Source organism: Tachysurus fulvidraco, chromosome 10, assembly GCF_022655615.1.
Source record: "Tachysurus fulvidraco isolate hzauxx_2018 chromosome 10, HZAU_PFXX_2.0, whole genome shotgun sequence".
Lineage (NCBI taxonomy): Eukaryota > Metazoa > Chordata > Actinopteri > Siluriformes > Bagridae > Tachysurus > Tachysurus fulvidraco.
In genome coordinates, this window is record NC_062527.1 from 9,068,409 (window position 1) to 9,085,820 (window position 17,412).

Below are 17,412 nucleotides of genomic sequence, written 5' to 3' on the forward strand. Positions count from 1 at the left end.
GAGAGACACGTACGCACGCACGCAGAGAGACACGTACGCACGCAGAGAGACACGCACGCACGCACGCAGAGAGACACACACGCACGCACGCAGAGAGACACACACGCACGCACGCAGAGACACACACACGCACGCACGCAGAGACACACACAGGCACGCAGAGACACACGCACGCACGCAGAGACACACGCAGGCACGCAGAGACACACGCAGGCACGCAGAGACACACACACAGGCACGCAGAGACACACACACAGGCACGCAGAGACACACACACAGGCACGCAGAGACACACACACAGGCACGCAGAGACACACACACAGGCACGCAGAGACACACACACAGGCACGCAGAGACACACACAGGCACGCAGAGACACACACAGGCACGCAGAGACACACACAGGCACGCAGAGACACACACAGGCACGCAGAGACACACACAGGCACGCAGAGACGCACACAGGCACGCAGAGACGCACACACGCAGAGAGACACACGCACGCACGCACGCAGAGAGACACACACGCACGCACGCAGACACACGCACGCACGCACGCAGAGACACACGCACGCACGCACGCAGAGACACACGCACGCACGCACGCAGAGACACACGCACGCAGAGACACACGCGCGCACGCACGCAGAGACACACGCGCGCACGCACGCAGAGACACACGCGCGCACGCACGCAGAGACACACGCGCGCACGCACGCAGAGACACACGCGCGCACGCACGCAGAGACACACGCGCGCACGCACGCAGAGACACACGCGCACGCACGCAGAGACACACGCGCACGCACGCAGAGACACACGCGCACGCACGCAGAGACACACGCGCACGCACGCAGAGACACACGCGCACGCACGCAGAGACACACGCGCACGCACGCAGAGACACGCACACAGAGACACACACCAGTAGAACATGTTCGAGCAGGTCAATGTATCCGGTGGTACACTCGTGGCCATAAATCAAGGCTTTGCTCCGCACATCCTCAGCCACTTCCTGATGATACGCAGCTTGCTGCAGAGGAAAGACACAACACTGAGTAACACATCATCTCTCAAAATCCAACCAAACAAACAACAGAATACAAGAAAACCTTACATAACAAAACAAACCACTGAACATCAAAGTTAGTCACAATAACTCTGTTAGCTGTCTCATGTTAACTGTGTGTACTAACTCAACAACCAAATTATTAACACCTGAAGAACTCTGTGTGTGTGTGTGTGTGTGTGTGTGTGTGTGTGTGTGTGTGAACTCTTTAGAGTCAGAGATCTTTTTTTTCCAATAGTGTAATAAGTTGTAAATAGGGGACTGTAAAGAGTGCTTCCATATCCTTCCTGTCAGTTGGAACATGTCAATAACAAGATGTGTCCACTCACAGAACTACTGCTTACTGGGTGTTCTTATAGTGACAGTTTTCAGTTTGAGGGAGATCAGCAGTGTGAAACACACAATCCAGCCTGTCGGGCAATAACTATACAGCTATCAGTCACTGATGTCACTTTTTATTTTTTCACAATCTGATGATCTTGATATTAACAGACCCTCTTGACTCATGCCTATATGCGTTTATGCACCGAGCTGTTGCATTATACCCTGATTAGAGATTTGCATGAATGAACAGATGGACAGAATTCCTAATAACTTGTTCAGCGAGTGTATATTCAATAGGGTGAATGGACATGGTGAAACAATAACGCTACTATTGCTCTTTAAACCAAAGGTTAAATGAATAAAAAATAAATTCATTTGGATGTATTAACTGAAGGCTAGGTGAATGTGACCTTGTAAAGGGGAGTAAATTGTGTTTACACTGCCCTCAAGCTTCGTTCCTTTGAAGCCATGCAGATCAGAGCCAAAGCTGCCGAAATAAATGAAAGCTTGTGTTGATTCAAATGTGCATCTGGGCACCTGTGTGTGTGTGTGTGTGTGTGTGTGTGTGTGAGTGAGTGAGAGAGATGAAGAATGTGATTGTTGAGCGAGGGCCATTAGCACCTTGCAGGTGAGCAGCATGTCAGAGATAGCTTTGCGGCTCAGGTTGGCAGTGGCGATGACGTCCTCCTGCTGGCCAGAGTTGCCTGCTGCCACGGATTTGGCTGTGGCTACAGTGATGCCCTTGGTCATGCGGATGAGCTCCTCTGGTGTGGCAGGCTTCTCTGGAGTGTCCTTGGACTGGAAGACCTGCACGTAGAACAATTCAGGTGAATACGGGGGTGTAAACAAAAACATTATACTGATACTTTTTGTCTTTTTTTAGTCCAAAAATGAAGAAATCTTATTCCATTATTATAATATTACTTCATTAATATAATATTCATTTACACTTGCTATTAGGGCAGTCTCCAAGCTTATGATAGGCTTTTATTCTAGAAATATTTGAACAAATTTACTGGACAAATGTATTGCTGTTTTAGCTGTATAATAAATTTGTGCTCAAAATGCAGACCTTTCATTAAATAAATTAAAGTAAATACAAATTGGGAAATAAATGCCCTTGAATTAAGGTGAACTTCTCATCTGAGCTCATACCACTGTTTAAATATCAATGGAACTGACAATATTTCTATAAAAAAGTCCTACAAAAAATGATCAAATCACCTAAGATTCGAGTTTCTTCTGACTACTCCAAAAAGCTGACAATTCCAAAAACCGAATCTGTCCAAAAATGTCTCACAGAACAATATCAACTTCTCCGCACTTAAAATCCACTTATGTGGCGCATCCAGCATATAAATCCTTGTAAGTGTTACTATAAAAACAATAAGATATTAGAAGCATAATATAAACCTGTGATTTGTCCATCAGAACTGCTGCGCTTACAGAAAATAAATCTTCTGTCTATTCCATACCTCTGTGATATAATCCTGAAGATCTACTGCAAATGTCCATGTTATTTGTAATCACCTGATGGATTTGGCACCACATTCCTGATACAGCACTATTTAATAATTCAATAACCCAATAAAATATTCAATAATCCAAAAATTGAAACTGGAATCAGTGCAGGTTTGCATCCACACAATGGAAGATCTCTCTAGCGCCGACTGCTTTTGTTTGTTGTCTGTATGCACCATAAGGCTTGTTCAATGCTCTTGGTCTCCTGGGGGAACTCTGATAAGGATTAAAAGGATATTAGAGGCAGAGCTAGGCACTGAGCATTACTGGCTTCATCCTACTCTTGCTCAAATTGCCCCTGTGCTACTGCTATGTGAAACAGAACGGGGAGACCAGCGATGAGCCGAGCAGGTGGAGACTAGACTCCAGAACATCATAGCATTCCACAAAATACCTCAGTTAAATATACTGTAACAGATGGACCAGGACACAGATCCAAGTCTAGATCTCTAGGCTAGAACTAACATCTTAAATCATGGCCAAATTGGAAAAAAAAAGATGCCTATTAGACATTTAATTAGATTTATACCAAACCAAATAAACTGACATTTTCAGTCCCCTGTTGCAGGGAAAGATTCAAAGAAAAAAGTTCTGATTTAATTCAATCCAGTCGAGTTGAGATACTTTGCGAATGCACAAATCGTTTTAATAAAACACATGATGATTCTGAAACCTGCTTATATCTCTAGAGTTACAGTAGGTCCTATTACCCTTCCATTATGACGTACCGTTAGCTCCTGTTTGATGAACTCAATGGTGGACTCAAGCGCTCTCGTGCCACGAGTGGCTTCATCCTCCACAGCTTTGACCGTTTTCAACAGAGAGGTCACATTGGTCACCATCACCTAAGACATGAAGATAGAAAAGCAAACAGCTTATCAGCAGGGTTTTAAATTATATATGAGTCTCATTTTTTTTGGGCTTTAACCCTCCAACCAGCAGGGGGAGCAGGGATCAATGTTCCAGTCAAATGGCTTTAGGAGTTTAGGACAATCAAACTGAATTAAAGTCTGTATTCTCCAAGATTCAATGCTCTCAGTTCAAAGTGAGTAAGAATAGTGTTTAGATAGAAAAAAGTGACACAGCTGTGTTTAAATAAGAACTGACTGTTTTAGAAATGGCAGAAAAAAAACGATGTGAAGTTTTGTGAGTACAACACAATGCAAAAAAGGAGAGGTACTGGATTAAAAAAAGAAATGTTTATAAAAAAAATTGTAAATTACATTCTGAGGGGGGGAAAAAAAAAAGAAAGAAAAAAAAAAAAAAGGAGTTAGCGCAGCAGGACATCAGGTCCCTGGTTGGGTCCAAAATTGAGATTAATGTGACTGTATGGGTTTCTCTAGTTTCATCTTACCTCCTAGAAAGATGCTGAGAGTGTGTGTGTGTGTTTGTGTGTGTGCGCGCGCGCATGCTGCCCTGTAATAGACTGGTGCCCCATTCGATGTGTATTCCTGCCTTTCACACAGCATTCCCAGAATGGCTTTTGGCAAAAGCCTGACTAGAATAAATCAGTTACTGAAGATGAATGAATGGGTTACAAGTGAAGGATACACCCACGATAGCAGCCCAGAGCAACACCTTGAACTTGACGTGCACTACAGCTGTACATGGTATGAGTAGCTTTAACACTCCATATATTGTAGGAATAAGTCACAGAAGCAGCAATCTGATTCATCTCATTAGAAATAAATGCTAAATAAAATCAACAGTTGCAGAGTTAAATATCCAGACAACCAGAGTCTAATAAATAATGTTCAGAAGTATCACACACACAAAAGAAAAATCTCTCAAACATTTGAAGAGACTTTCTATGGGATGCATTTCAGTTTTTTTTACTCAATAGCCAGTTCCACTGCTGGCAGAAGCTCCTCAATTGCAAGACAGCTACCAATTCAGGAGAGTGAAACTTGCCATTTTCTTTTTTTTCCCTCCCAAATTGCACATTGTGCACAAACTACTACCCGAGTCGATAGTCTTGCCATCCACAGGATCTTCTGTACTCCTGCTCTGCTGCTCACTGGATTTATTATTATACTATTATACACAACTGAAAATCACAGGAGATCATCAGGTTCTGAAATAAATGCCCACTTGGCAATCACGCCATTGCTGAAAGAATTTTTTCCACATTGTGATGTTTGATATGAACATCATGAAGCTCTCGAGCAATATCTGTAGGTTTTTATGCATTTCCATGCTGTCACATGATTGGCTGTTTGAATAACTTCATGCATGGCTGATTATACACATGTTCCTAATAAAGTGAATCGTGAATGACTAGTTGCAGATGGATGCAACTGATTAAAGAGCGAGTGGAATAGCAAAAAAAAAAAAAAAAAAAAAATCTGGGCTGTACGTTTTCTCTGTAGGTAGTGAGCTAGAGAAAAAGTTCAATCAGTGTACTGTACTTGGTGAATAAAGTTCTAGATTGACAGATAGAATTAAATTTTAGACCGACAGACCCAAGTGACGTGCTGTGATCACATACAGCTTAGTTGGGTTCCGTGCTGTGTGGCTGATGACTCACACACGTACACACACACACACAGATACACTGTGATACCCATCAGTGTAACCCAGGGCTAAATCATGGCCACACGCTGAGGCACACAGCCTGAAGAGAAGGAACTGCACATATCCGAGACAACCAGAGACTGTCTGAACACACAGACAGACACACACACCTTGGCAGCACTCTTTAGCTGGTACATTGAAGGGTCATCTGCTGGTTTTCCTGCTGCGCACTTAGTCGCACCTATCAGTTCGGCAAGAGCTTTGGCCACATCCCTCACAGCGTTGATGAGAACCACCTGAACAAAGACCAAGATGAAAAGTACAATGAAAGGAAATCAAGAGAGCAGTAAGGACACACAGCCTGTAATTAGAAACAAGTGGGGTTATAAAACACGCTACGAATGAGAGAGGGAGAGAGAGAGAGAGAGAGAGAGAGAGAGAGATATTTTGTTTGTTTACTCATGTCAGCAACAAGGCTGTTTCATGGTGAGTAAACAAGGAGTGTAAACAATACCAGACATACACTTTACAAAAGTATACAAGACGTTTCAGCTTAGAGCAAGACAGAAAATCTACAATGTGTTCAGCTGATACTTTCCTAAATGGTTCCATTAAACACATCTATGAAAAAACAGATGATATCAAAGGCTTTGCAGTTCAGTAGGATATGTTTGATCAAGGCAAGAGAGAGAGAGAGAGAGAGAGAGAGAGTCAAAGGCGGGGGAGAGAGAGTGTGTAAAAGGTGGGGGAAACAAACAGAGAGAGGGGGGGCAGAGTCAAAGGTGGGGGAGACAGACAGAGAGAGACAGAGAGAGAGAGCGAGAGAGGTATACAGTATAGAAGCTTGTGCATAATAATGTGTCCCAAATGGTACCTTCTGCATAACTATTGCTCTGCATACCCAAGGCTACGTTAGTTTGAACTGTTACTCGTCAAAGTCCACTGCATAATTCAGCACTATGATTATTAAGTGGTAAATCCTTCCCAAATTCTAAACCATTTAGTTAATAAAGTGTGAATTTAAAAATCAAGCTAGACAGAAACACAGTGCGTGATGGTACAATTCAGCTCTGTATTGGGGTCTGCAATTTATTATTTTATTCGTTACAGTGGTGTTAGTCTTAACGCACTATTGTCAAAGTTGTTATATTTATTATAGTTATTAGCTACTTATACTTATTATATAGTTATTAGTCTGTTGAACTGCATGGGTTTAATATAAAACTCAATAAGTATGTTTCATGTGTTCTGTCCTTGAAAATCTCACAAAACAAATAGATGATGTCTAATAAATACATGAATTTAATAAAAAATAATTATTGTTAATAAAAACTAGATCTAGTGACAAGGTGAGTGGAATTTATTTTACGGTTAAAGGTATCTTTAAAAAAAAAAAAAAAGAAATGAAATGAAATAAACAAATAGGTAGACAGACAGATTTGACAGCCCCTGATTTAGGCAATAGAAGGACGCCGAACTCCTTGAGATACAAAACAAATCGAAAGCTATGCAGCCTAAACTAAAAAACTCCGACCTCCCACATACCTGTGTCTCTGGATCGTCTGAGCCCATGCTGGCAGCCCCTAGTTTGACCACATCTGTCAGATGGGTGATGGTCTTGGCGGAGGACTGCGCGGCCTGGGCCAGTCTCTCCTGGCTGGATGCTGCGCCAGCCACTAGCAGTTTGGTGTCCTCCACTAAAGCCTTTGCTGTCTTCAGAATGTTCTCTCTAATTTGTGCCAAACGAAAATAATCACACATTATAGACATGCTCATGATGTTCAAACAATGTTTATAAGAAAAAAATAAAGTAACTAATCTCTAATGTACATTTTTTTTTTAGCTCAGCTGAGAATACCTGTGATCTGCAAAGGACTCTTCGTTTTCAGCGTTCAGTGTGCCAGCAGTGGCAAACATGATGGTGGTGTCCAGGTCAGCGATGATGCCAGAGACAGAGCTGGCAGCTGTAATGCAGGCCTGAGTGCCTTTGTTACCTGCTTGTAGGGCGGACAACACCATGGACACCTGAAGGAGAGAAAACAGCTTATATACAGCGCAAGATTAGCACAGATGTGGAGTTATTTATTTACTTATTTTATATATATATATATATATATATATATATATATATATATATATATATATATATATATATATATATATATATATATAACTTGTTGAGAGCACTGATTAAAGCCATCATAATGATTTAGCACATCCTATAATCTGCATTTATCTGCAGGAGGAATGAAGAAAAACATAAAGAATGATGACAAGGAGCTGAGAGCAAAAGGAGTAAAGGTGCTATCAATCAAGCAGCAGCTTCATTCTCCCAGGATGAATATTGATGGCTTTGGCACTTTGAGCATAAAGGGTCCATATATCCAGATGCAGGCTGATCACAAAGCTGACAGACAAAACAGGAAAGTGAAAATCGAATAAAAGAAATTCTCCAGAAAAAAAAAAAAAAAAACCCAGAGGAAAAGCATGAGTGGTGCTGAAGGCTTAAGCTGACCACACTTATTAGTGTAGCCATCCGTTCCAGCAAATTCTCTGCTGCAGTCATTTCATTTACTCAGCACTGCACTACAGGCACAGCTGGCCACATCTGTACACACCCCACACCATAGAAATGAAGTGAAGAATTAATCCAGTTTTTTACAAATCCACTGTACACCACCATAGACGATAAGTCAGAAAATTCATTTTCTACCTCTACAAAACATTCAGCACCAAACACAGGATTGAACGGAGAATCTGTCGTCTATAGCGTGAGGTACGTGAGCTTGTATTAATATTGCATGCAAAGCCATGGGCATTTACTCTGCAGACTGAGCGGCATGCTTCGACTCTAAAATGCAGTAACGGTATCAGTGACAAGCAACTGCTTTCCAGCATACGAGTGAATCCATTTCCTTCACCATAATTACTGTTGCCTAGACAATTTTATTACAGGCGTTAACCCGTAAAAGGAAGGCTTTTGATACGCACCCGTTAATGCTCTAGATAACACATCGCCCTGCATTATTATCAGTTAAAAGCAATTACCAGCTGTTGCTGTGCATTATCACAAAAGATGCGATCAAATTTACAACCAATATTATCAGACACAAACAAGGATTTACTTAATTGCTTCAACGAAGTACTTTCGTTGGTAAACAGCATCTTCACAACTCATTGAACAGCCAGAAATATTTTGCAAAGGTTTATTGCTGGAAAAAAAATTTCTACTGACCTACTGATAAACAGATTAGTGAATATAGTAAATGAATAAATAAAATAAATAAAATAATGAATAAATAAAATAAAATATTCAGTTAACTGAATACAGTAAATGAGCGGATGACAAAGGAATAGATGATGCTGTGTTCCCCAAAAAAGGTGCACAAACCTGACTCCTGGTGAAAGAGGATGAACCTTCTATTATAAGAGACAATATACAGTACACACATGCATACACCAAGGACAGAAAAGCTCTGACTACGAGCATATTAAAAGGTCCATTTGGAATGAGCATGTTGGCAAAAAAATGTTTATTTTACACTTCAAGTATGGCTTAAACATTTATATTTAATATGTAGACAGGAGGCAGACACTGAAGACACTAACATTATCTGTCATTATCCATAGCCTACTTCCGTCGTAGTGGTTTCAGCAACTTGGCCAAGACATCTACGTGGTAGTCTCTTTATACAGTATAAACAAGTCATTCTGTACAACACATGACAGGACTGATCCCTCATCTTACAGTAATTCTGCTCTCTCCTTTTTTTTTTTTTTTAACCCAAAGCTACTGTAGTGATAAGTGATGATTCGACACTAAATTACTGCCACAGGGATGGAAAATTCGGAACCCTTCATCTCTCCTAATTGCTGCAATCTATCTCTTTTCCTTCATGGTCATCTCTCGGAAAGTCATGCAAACTTTGAGCAGAGATTTACTACCACAGCACTTCACAACAGTCTTATCTTCCACACCAAAATTCTAACCTCAAACCTTATGCTGCAGTTGTTTGATGGTTCTGTGACATGAATTTTAGTCTTATTAAGTCATGAATTTTAGTTCGGTCTTATAAAAGGACTAATGACGCAACCCTGAACAGCACACAAACCACAGTGAAGTACATATAAAGCAGACAATCTCCCTTTTCTCACTGTGATTTACTACATTTGACATAGAATATAAATGTCTCGGTGAAAGTGGTGCAATCAGAATTGTGGAGGATGGAAGTGAGAGCGATCAGGCCTACCTTCTCTGTGACAGCTCGTGCACATTCGATCAGCTCTCTCTTGGTGAAGCTGTCTGTGGGACTCATCTGGAGTGCACCAGCCTTCTGCACCAAATAGATACAGCCATGACCGAGCTCCTGCACACGGCTTTTTATCTGAACGCCAACCTAGAGAAGAGAAGAGACGTGTGGCACGGCGAGACCCTGACCAAGTGTACATGCTCAATCCCTCGATCCTAGACTGCTTTGGTTCTTCACATAAAGGCCGATGGGTGAATAATGAAAAGACGGCGAGAGCTGGTGAGTGGGCTGGATGGCACTACACCTTTAGTTTCCTGACACATAGATCCATGGGTAGGTGGTGCTTCATTACCACCTCACCAGAGGCTTTTAAAGCTAGTGGGGGTGCGCAGTAACTATGGTAACAGCAGCAGCTGCTTATGTAAAGGCTATTGAAGAGAGCGGGTGGCTCACAGACACTAGATGCACGCTTTTGTTTAAAATATACATAATCAAACATTGATGCATGACTGGCACTTACAACTTTATTCCTAACGATAAGGAAATGAACAAAATATGTATTAACATTTGGAAATAAATTGTGGTTTATGGCGTTACATCCAGATAGCATATTATTCGCTCAACCTGTTTGTTTTAGAAGCATAACCAGCTGTGCCTCTTGCTTATATATTCTCTGCACTGTATGCATTATCCACAGCACATGATTATATAATCTGTGTGTGTTTATATGTTCGCCTCCTGTCCACCCCGCTACGCTCTTCCACCCTACTGGTCTGTAGATGACAGACCGTCTCTCCGAACTGATCCTCACCTCCTCCGGCTCGGCCGTGGCAGCTGCCAGGCGTCCTTGCTGTGCCAGCTGGATGTAGTCCACGGTCACCTGAGACGCCAGGCCACCCAGCTCCTCCTGGCACGTCACAGACTTCGTCATCTGGAACAGATCACTGTATCAATGTCTTGCATGTACCTAAACTTTAGCTGCAATCTATATGTCCATTTTTTTTTACTACTGGATAATCAGGGGAAATATCAGAATGCATGTATATAGCGTTTTAGAAAAGACAGCTGAGAGCATCGGGAGCTAAAAGTGATGACACCATCTCTTGTACTCACCATCTCTTGTGCGGTGATAGCGATAGCCTTGGAGAATTTTACCATGGTGGTCTGGTAGTCCACAAATGTGCCGTCCGTTTCCGGTGGAGTTCCCTCATCCATCTGAGAGAATAAAACCCATGAAACAAGGTTTATTTCAGCAGAGTTCCCTTGCAAAACAGGCCTTAGTGAAACACTGAATGTGATGTTCCTCTTAATTATTGTCTTTGTGAGAAATGGGTGAAAATTAATCTGCAGCTATGTTTCAATTGTTGCCATCATCCACCGTGTGTCTACTTGACAATATAATGAAAGAGTGCAGACACACACAAACGAGATGAACGGCGGTGTAGGATCAAACAGAGGCTAATAATGAGCTCTGCGGAGGGCTACAGCCACGGCGACAGTCCCGGTGTGAATGAGTGACAGCTGGAGACACTCTGGCTTTGAATGTGAAAAACCTCCTGCAGATTTCTAATCACAGCTGCTGAAAGGACCCCCTTCCAAGCATCCACATCCAGAATCCAGCTTTTGGCACAAAACTGGCACAGAGAAATAGCCAGGCTGCTTGCGTGCCATGTACAAATAACTGCTCTCATATTTCCATTGCCTAGCTGAGTCCATATATCTATTAGTACTATTTTCATCGCTTAATAATCACTAATATGCCATAATTCAGCTGGATGAAAAGTCCTAATGACATATAAACCCGAAATAGCCTGATTATTTTTAAAAACTGGGTACAGGGTTTATCTTTGTAGTCTCAGATACTCTCTTAACCATGTCTTAGCTATTATTGTAATAATTCCTTATATTAGAACATTCTTCATACATACAAAGACCTGCTTTTTGAACTTTCACTCATAACTAATAAAAAAAAAAAAAAAAATTTTTTAAGACAGAACAGTTCTTAGGCAGTTCTAAATAATGATATCAGTTGTTTGGACTCCAAAGCATCACCCAGTCATCATAAGGGTCTAAGTTGCATTTAAGAAACGTCCACTTCCGTTTCAATTCTTGTGGTACTGAGTTGTGTAGCCTCATATGAACTGAGCTCAAAAAGACGTTATATATCTTTGGTTTGTGCGCTTACCCGTCCCATGGCCTCGGCGATGGACTCCACCATGCCTCCAACCATCCCACCCTCACTCGCTGCCTCATTCAGCGTCACCATGATGTCATCTACTGCTTCCTTCATCAGCTGTGCTGCCTCAGCTATAGCATCGTGGGTATGCGCTGCCTGTATGAGGACGATGTGTGCGTGTACCAGTTAATGCACATTGTTAATCAGACACAGGTTGTTAACCACAAGACCTAACCCATAATTAACAAATATCACCTATGAGGAACAGCTACGCAGAAAGCCATACATGGGACAGGTAAACAAATTTGCTAATTTAGTTACAATACCAAATGAAAACTGCTGTAAAAGAAGAATACTGACTTGTAACTACAACATTCTTCTTTTATTTAAGTTCTGTAAGCATTTTGACCAATAACAGAAGTTTCAGATAGGTCAAGAGAGTGTCAGATCAAATGAATTTAGAATCTGCTTTCCAAATAAAAAAAATGCTGTGTTGGCTGTAATTAAATTAAAAAAATGGAAGGAAAAAAACAGAGCAATAAACTCAAGGCCATAAACAGGGCTGCTGAAAAAAATATGTAATGTTTCATGAGCAAAGCTACAAATGTGACACTAACCAAAGAACTAAAATTCATAAATCCAGAGTAATGCACACATTTAAGAGGAAGTGATCAGATATCGAACTGATTTTTCGTCCAGTTATCCAAAATGACTTTTACCTCCTCGATTTGGTAAAACTCTGTATTTGTACAGTATTGTATACAAAGTATTGGCATAAGAACATTCCACAGATCAAAAGCTTCTCATTCTGTTGCTCACAGTATTCAATGCTATGTACATGTTCCTGTCAGTGTGATGAGAAATCAAGCTTTGTTGTACCTTAGGGTTTCCTCCACCCTCTTTGGCTGCATAGAGCATCTGCAGTGCAGACTCAGCAAGCGTTTTTGTCTGGTCCAGGATGTTCATCTGCTGCTGGTGGTCCATATGCTTAGAGGCCAGTCCCACTGATGCTACAATGAGTGGCTCAAAGTAGCTAGCCAGCTGACTCACCTGCGAGAGGATAGAAACGACCAAAGCTAGTCACAGCCAGAGAGGTATACTGTGTGTTTAAGAGTGATGTTCATTTGGGTGAAGTGTGGACAATCTAATCTGGATTAAACTGCAGTGTATAACAATGAGGTATACCACAGGAGTCATTTGCTATGTGAAAATGCCTGTGTGTGTGTGTGTGTGTGTGTGTGTCACCTTGTGCCCAAGCTGTGCGGCCTCTCCACGGGCTGCAGTAGAGATGGGTTCGATCAGATGGCCGATTTCCTGCACGGCCGAGGTCACCTGCTCCTGCACAGCCTGCAAAACCACCAATACAGCCACATTAGCTACAACGCTGGCAGCGTTCCAAATCAACAAAGCTGCAGCAGCACCTGCTCATCAGCAGAAAGATAAATCCATAGACAGCAAATGGGAGGAAAATTTTCATCACTGTACTGAACACACACTAATAGGCAGCTGAGATACAGACTGATTTTAGTATTTCAGCACCTCCAAAGAAATGTCGTCTCTGCACGGTAGACTCTGGCCCACGGCAGCTAAGGAGGCTTGCTCTATGTCTCGGATGCACTTGTTGATGCTGTCGATGCTGTGATCACACTCCCGCTGACCTGGAGCCTTGTCCCTGAAGCAGCATAAGAAAAAAGGTTAGTGCTGATTTTGCCTTTGGTACTACATCACATTACGACATTACAGTTGCAGAAAATATGAGAATTAGTGCAGACTTGGCATTTGTAAGCACCCATTCAAATAAACACACTAAATATGAACTCATTGGCTGCTTTCCAGTTGCATTTGGATGGATTGGGAGGGCAATGGTAGAGGAAGGCATCCAAGTGGTCACAGATCACTGCTTCTGATACTGCTTTTGTTGAGCAGGCTGTTGGCTAAGAGCACACCCTTAGAGATAATACTGATCAGACTGTCTAGATACACAAAAAACATTAACATAGACATCTCTCTGATCAGCTCTAAATGCACAAGAAACATTACCATGTACTACTGTCTGATCTCAGATTAGTTCATATAAACAAAGTATCCCCAAAGGCATTCTGTGAACATTAAAAACTCTGAGCTCCAGTTCACATATCAGTGTATATGGCAGCTATCGAGATGGCACTAAATTAACTTTTAGGAGAAACATAAAAGTAGAGCAACACCATAGTATTGCATATCAGATGCTTAATACATAAACACCAAAAATAAGAGTGATCTGACTTAGTGTTACTATTAGGTTTACACAGTTGCCTGAAGTTCCCACAGTACTACTGCAATGATGTGTGGAAGCCATCGCCTCTGCCACCAAAAACAAACAACCAAACAAAAGGAAACCATAACTAAACAAAAAGGACATAAACAGCAGAAAAGAAATAAGCAGTCGAATTGCTATTATACGCTTTCCACAGTCCACAGAAAATTACAAGTGAGAAAGAAATGTCTGTAACAGATGAGATGTGAATACTGATATTACACATCAGACTAAAACTGCAAGAGAAAGTCATAACACCGTGTATACGCTAGGTAGGATTCACAGCTCCACAAACACTTTATATCTTATGGAGCATTTCTATTTTTGCTGATATCTAATTAAGCAAGCTTGTTCAGCTTCTTCCCAAAAAGGCACTTGATGGCTGAAAGTATTACAAGGCATGAATGATTTTTCCACCAGTCTTTCACCCAGGCGTACACTGAGAATCCGAGCAACCTTGAGTTTCTATATAAAGTCTACACAAACCTGACTTTTTCTTGAAGTGTGTATTCGTGTGAATGCGCTTTTCTCGCAGGTTTTGATAATTAAGCAAGATTTATTTATAAAGCATATTAAACCCTAGCTTACAAAAAATGTGTCCGATTATCACCCATCGAGTCTGTGAACATGCTACAGCATACAGTTTTTTAAAACTATATTTGAATTCTTGACGATTAGGGAGCTTTTCTCACAGCTAGTCATTACTGAGCGCTATCAGAGTCCAGGGGTTAAGACGACACTTCATTGTCACTCGAGTTTTAATTGTGATCTTTGGAACAGCCGACATATCTCAGCTGTGAGGTAGGTCAAGTATTTTATGCAATCAAAGGTGATGATAATTCAATAAAAAGGTGCTACAGAACATTAAGCTTTTCACAAAAAAAAACAACAACAACATTTCCTACACATTTGTTAGTAGAAACACAACAGGAATTAAACAGTGACAATGGTGGCTAGCATGTGCGCGACATGAAGTCACCATATATTTTCAGTGTATGTGTGTGCATGTGTGTTTCATGACTGTGAAGTTCTGAACCTCTGACACTGTCAAGAAGTGCCAGCATTAAGAAATAAGTTTTGATCGCTTTGTGATTTTTATGGTGACAAAACAAACCTGATAGCGGTGATGAGGCTCTTTATGGAGTCGGACACAGTGCGAGAGTGGCCTGCCAGGACGGACCACGTAGGTGGGTCTTTAGGGTTGAGGATGAGAGAGCGAGCACTTTTCAACAGCTGGGTGGAGCTGTCCAGCATAGAACGAGCCGAGCACAGGATTGGCTCCTGAGCTGCGGAGCCCTGGAAAACAAGGATACAAAAATAAAATAACTAAACACAGACAATTTCTGGACAGCCTTTAGCCAAATTCAGTTCACCACAGCAAATCTGAAGCAAAATGTAATCCAAAATGTACATGAATTATAACTACACCTCAAATCACAAAGACAGCGTAGAGAAATGTCTGAAGTCAAGAAAACTCATCATTTTATTTATACTGCATTGACAATCTCTACCTTGCTGTCTGAACCGGGTCGCAGAACAAACCGTGGTGATAAACCTTGTAAAAGCTGAGGAAGTGTGTTTTATAAACACTATAAAACATGAAACCGACCGGCAGTTCACCTTGAGTAATTCCCTGTCTTTAAAAAAAAAAAAAAAGGAAGTGGCTCATCAAACGACCAATGCCTTGTTCTTCTGAAACTGAGAGCAGCTACTTTGCTTTGGCACAAGATTAAAGGTAGCAGATCAAAAGGTACTCAAGTCACCTATTTATTCATGAAGACTATGGGAGCAGTCAGAAAGGCCATTTTATAGTACATTCTAAGCAAAAAGCAGTGGTCACAGGAGCAGTCTGAGGCTAAGAGCTACCAAGAACCTGCTGTAATTTTCATGAGAAAATGCTCTTTATGGTGTGTTACTGAAAGCTGCCTTTTATTTTATTTATTTTAAAACAAGACATCTGAAGTGCTACTGGTTGACATGATCTCACCTCGTTGCTTATCTGAGCAGGAATGCTGGCGAACTCTGGATTAGAGGCGAATGTGGCGAGATTCTCCACAGCCTGTATGAGAGGGGTTGTAGCGACACGACATTTTTCGCGGTTCTCGTCGGAAAAATCTCCATCCAGAGCCTGAGAGAGAAAAACAAACATTCTAATACTAATACCAATATTTTCCTTGTAATAGTACAAAAGCAAAAGGTATCATATCACTATTTTTTTATATTTATTTCATATAGCTCAATCTGACACTAATTTCACCTTAATAGTTTTGACAAGATTAGCCGTGGTGTTAGCCACTTCTTTGGCTGACTGTACAAAATGCCTCCTGGCGACAGGGTTGGCCGTTTTAGAGGATGCTAGACGGCAGGCGTTGCAGAGAGCCGAGGTGTGCTTGGCCACAATCGTGGCTGCTGACAGCACCTTTAGAAATAAAGGCATAAAAAACTGTTTTATTTGCTTTGTCTCAGTAAAGGGTCAAAGACAAGGTCTTGATGTACAACACGTGCAACAAAGCAGCTTTACTATGAGCTTTGGTGATCCAGAGGTGGAGAGAAATAACAACAACAACAACAAAGGACAAGAAGCAGATTTGTCACCTGGGATGGACTACTAGCTGGATCCACCAAGCTCTGACATGCCATCTGAATGGCCTGGTTAGCTTTAGCAAACTGAATGGGGTCCACCAATCCCTGATGACCTGACTGACTGTTAGGATCCGACACACCTACCAGGTATGATGCCTAGAGACCAGAGAAAGAGAACGGTCATCTCAAAACTTTCATGTTTTGTGCTCTAATAGGCTTGCGGCAGGTCTTCGGAAGTACAGATACTTTGACAATTTTCATAAAGCAAGGACTAATCAGGAAATGAGTATATAATAGGGTATATTTTATTTTCCACAGTCAATTTTGTTCAATAATCATTATTGCAACATTGGCTTTCTACAAAAGCTTGTAACATGCAAATAACTATCCTTTATTAATTTGTACTGTGAGCACCTTCTCATTCAGTTTTTATTTGTGCCATTGTCATGACCCAAACAGGGCAGAAGAATAGAATAAAAAATAATACAGTCTGCGCAGAGTAAAGAACTTGAGAAAAACTGAACCAGAAAACAGATCATCTCCATTTGCAAAGCTTCATTAGAGTTTGTTAAAAATAGTCAGTAGTCTCCGGGCTCTCATTAAACGAATTCTTAAGGCAGAAAGTAACCAAATAGTTGTGTGAAATTAATCCCAGATCAGATAATCGTTTTAACACCAG

General features: G+C 41.4%; 1 protein-coding gene across 2 annotated transcripts in view; it reads right to left on the reverse strand.

The window, feature by feature from the left end:
• tln2b (talin 2b) overlaps positions 1-17,412 on the reverse strand; it is a 112,628-nt gene that overhangs the window by 11,387 nt on the left and 83,829 nt on the right. For both annotated transcript variants that reach the window (XM_047819587.1, XM_047819586.1), the window contains exons 35-51: positions 16,746-16,889; positions 16,408-16,569; positions 16,138-16,278; positions 15,265-15,446; positions 13,394-13,526; positions 13,100-13,201; positions 12,734-12,904; positions 11,864-12,010; positions 10,792-10,893; positions 10,490-10,609; positions 9,679-9,825; positions 7,287-7,453; positions 6,974-7,157; positions 5,599-5,724; positions 3,643-3,759; positions 2,015-2,200; positions 926-1,033 (exon numbers count right to left, since the gene is read on the reverse strand). In XM_047819587.1, coding sequence (XP_047675543.1) covers positions 926-1,033; positions 2,015-2,200; positions 3,643-3,759; positions 5,599-5,724; positions 6,974-7,157; positions 7,287-7,453; positions 9,679-9,825; positions 10,490-10,609; positions 10,792-10,893; positions 11,864-12,010; positions 12,734-12,904; positions 13,100-13,201; positions 13,394-13,526; positions 15,265-15,446; positions 16,138-16,278; positions 16,408-16,569; positions 16,746-16,889 — 2,439 coding nt within the window. The remainder of the gene's footprint in view (positions 1-925; positions 1,034-2,014; positions 2,201-3,642; positions 3,760-5,598; positions 5,725-6,973; positions 7,158-7,286; positions 7,454-9,678; positions 9,826-10,489; positions 10,610-10,791; positions 10,894-11,863; positions 12,011-12,733; positions 12,905-13,099; positions 13,202-13,393; positions 13,527-15,264; positions 15,447-16,137; positions 16,279-16,407; positions 16,570-16,745; positions 16,890-17,412) is intronic.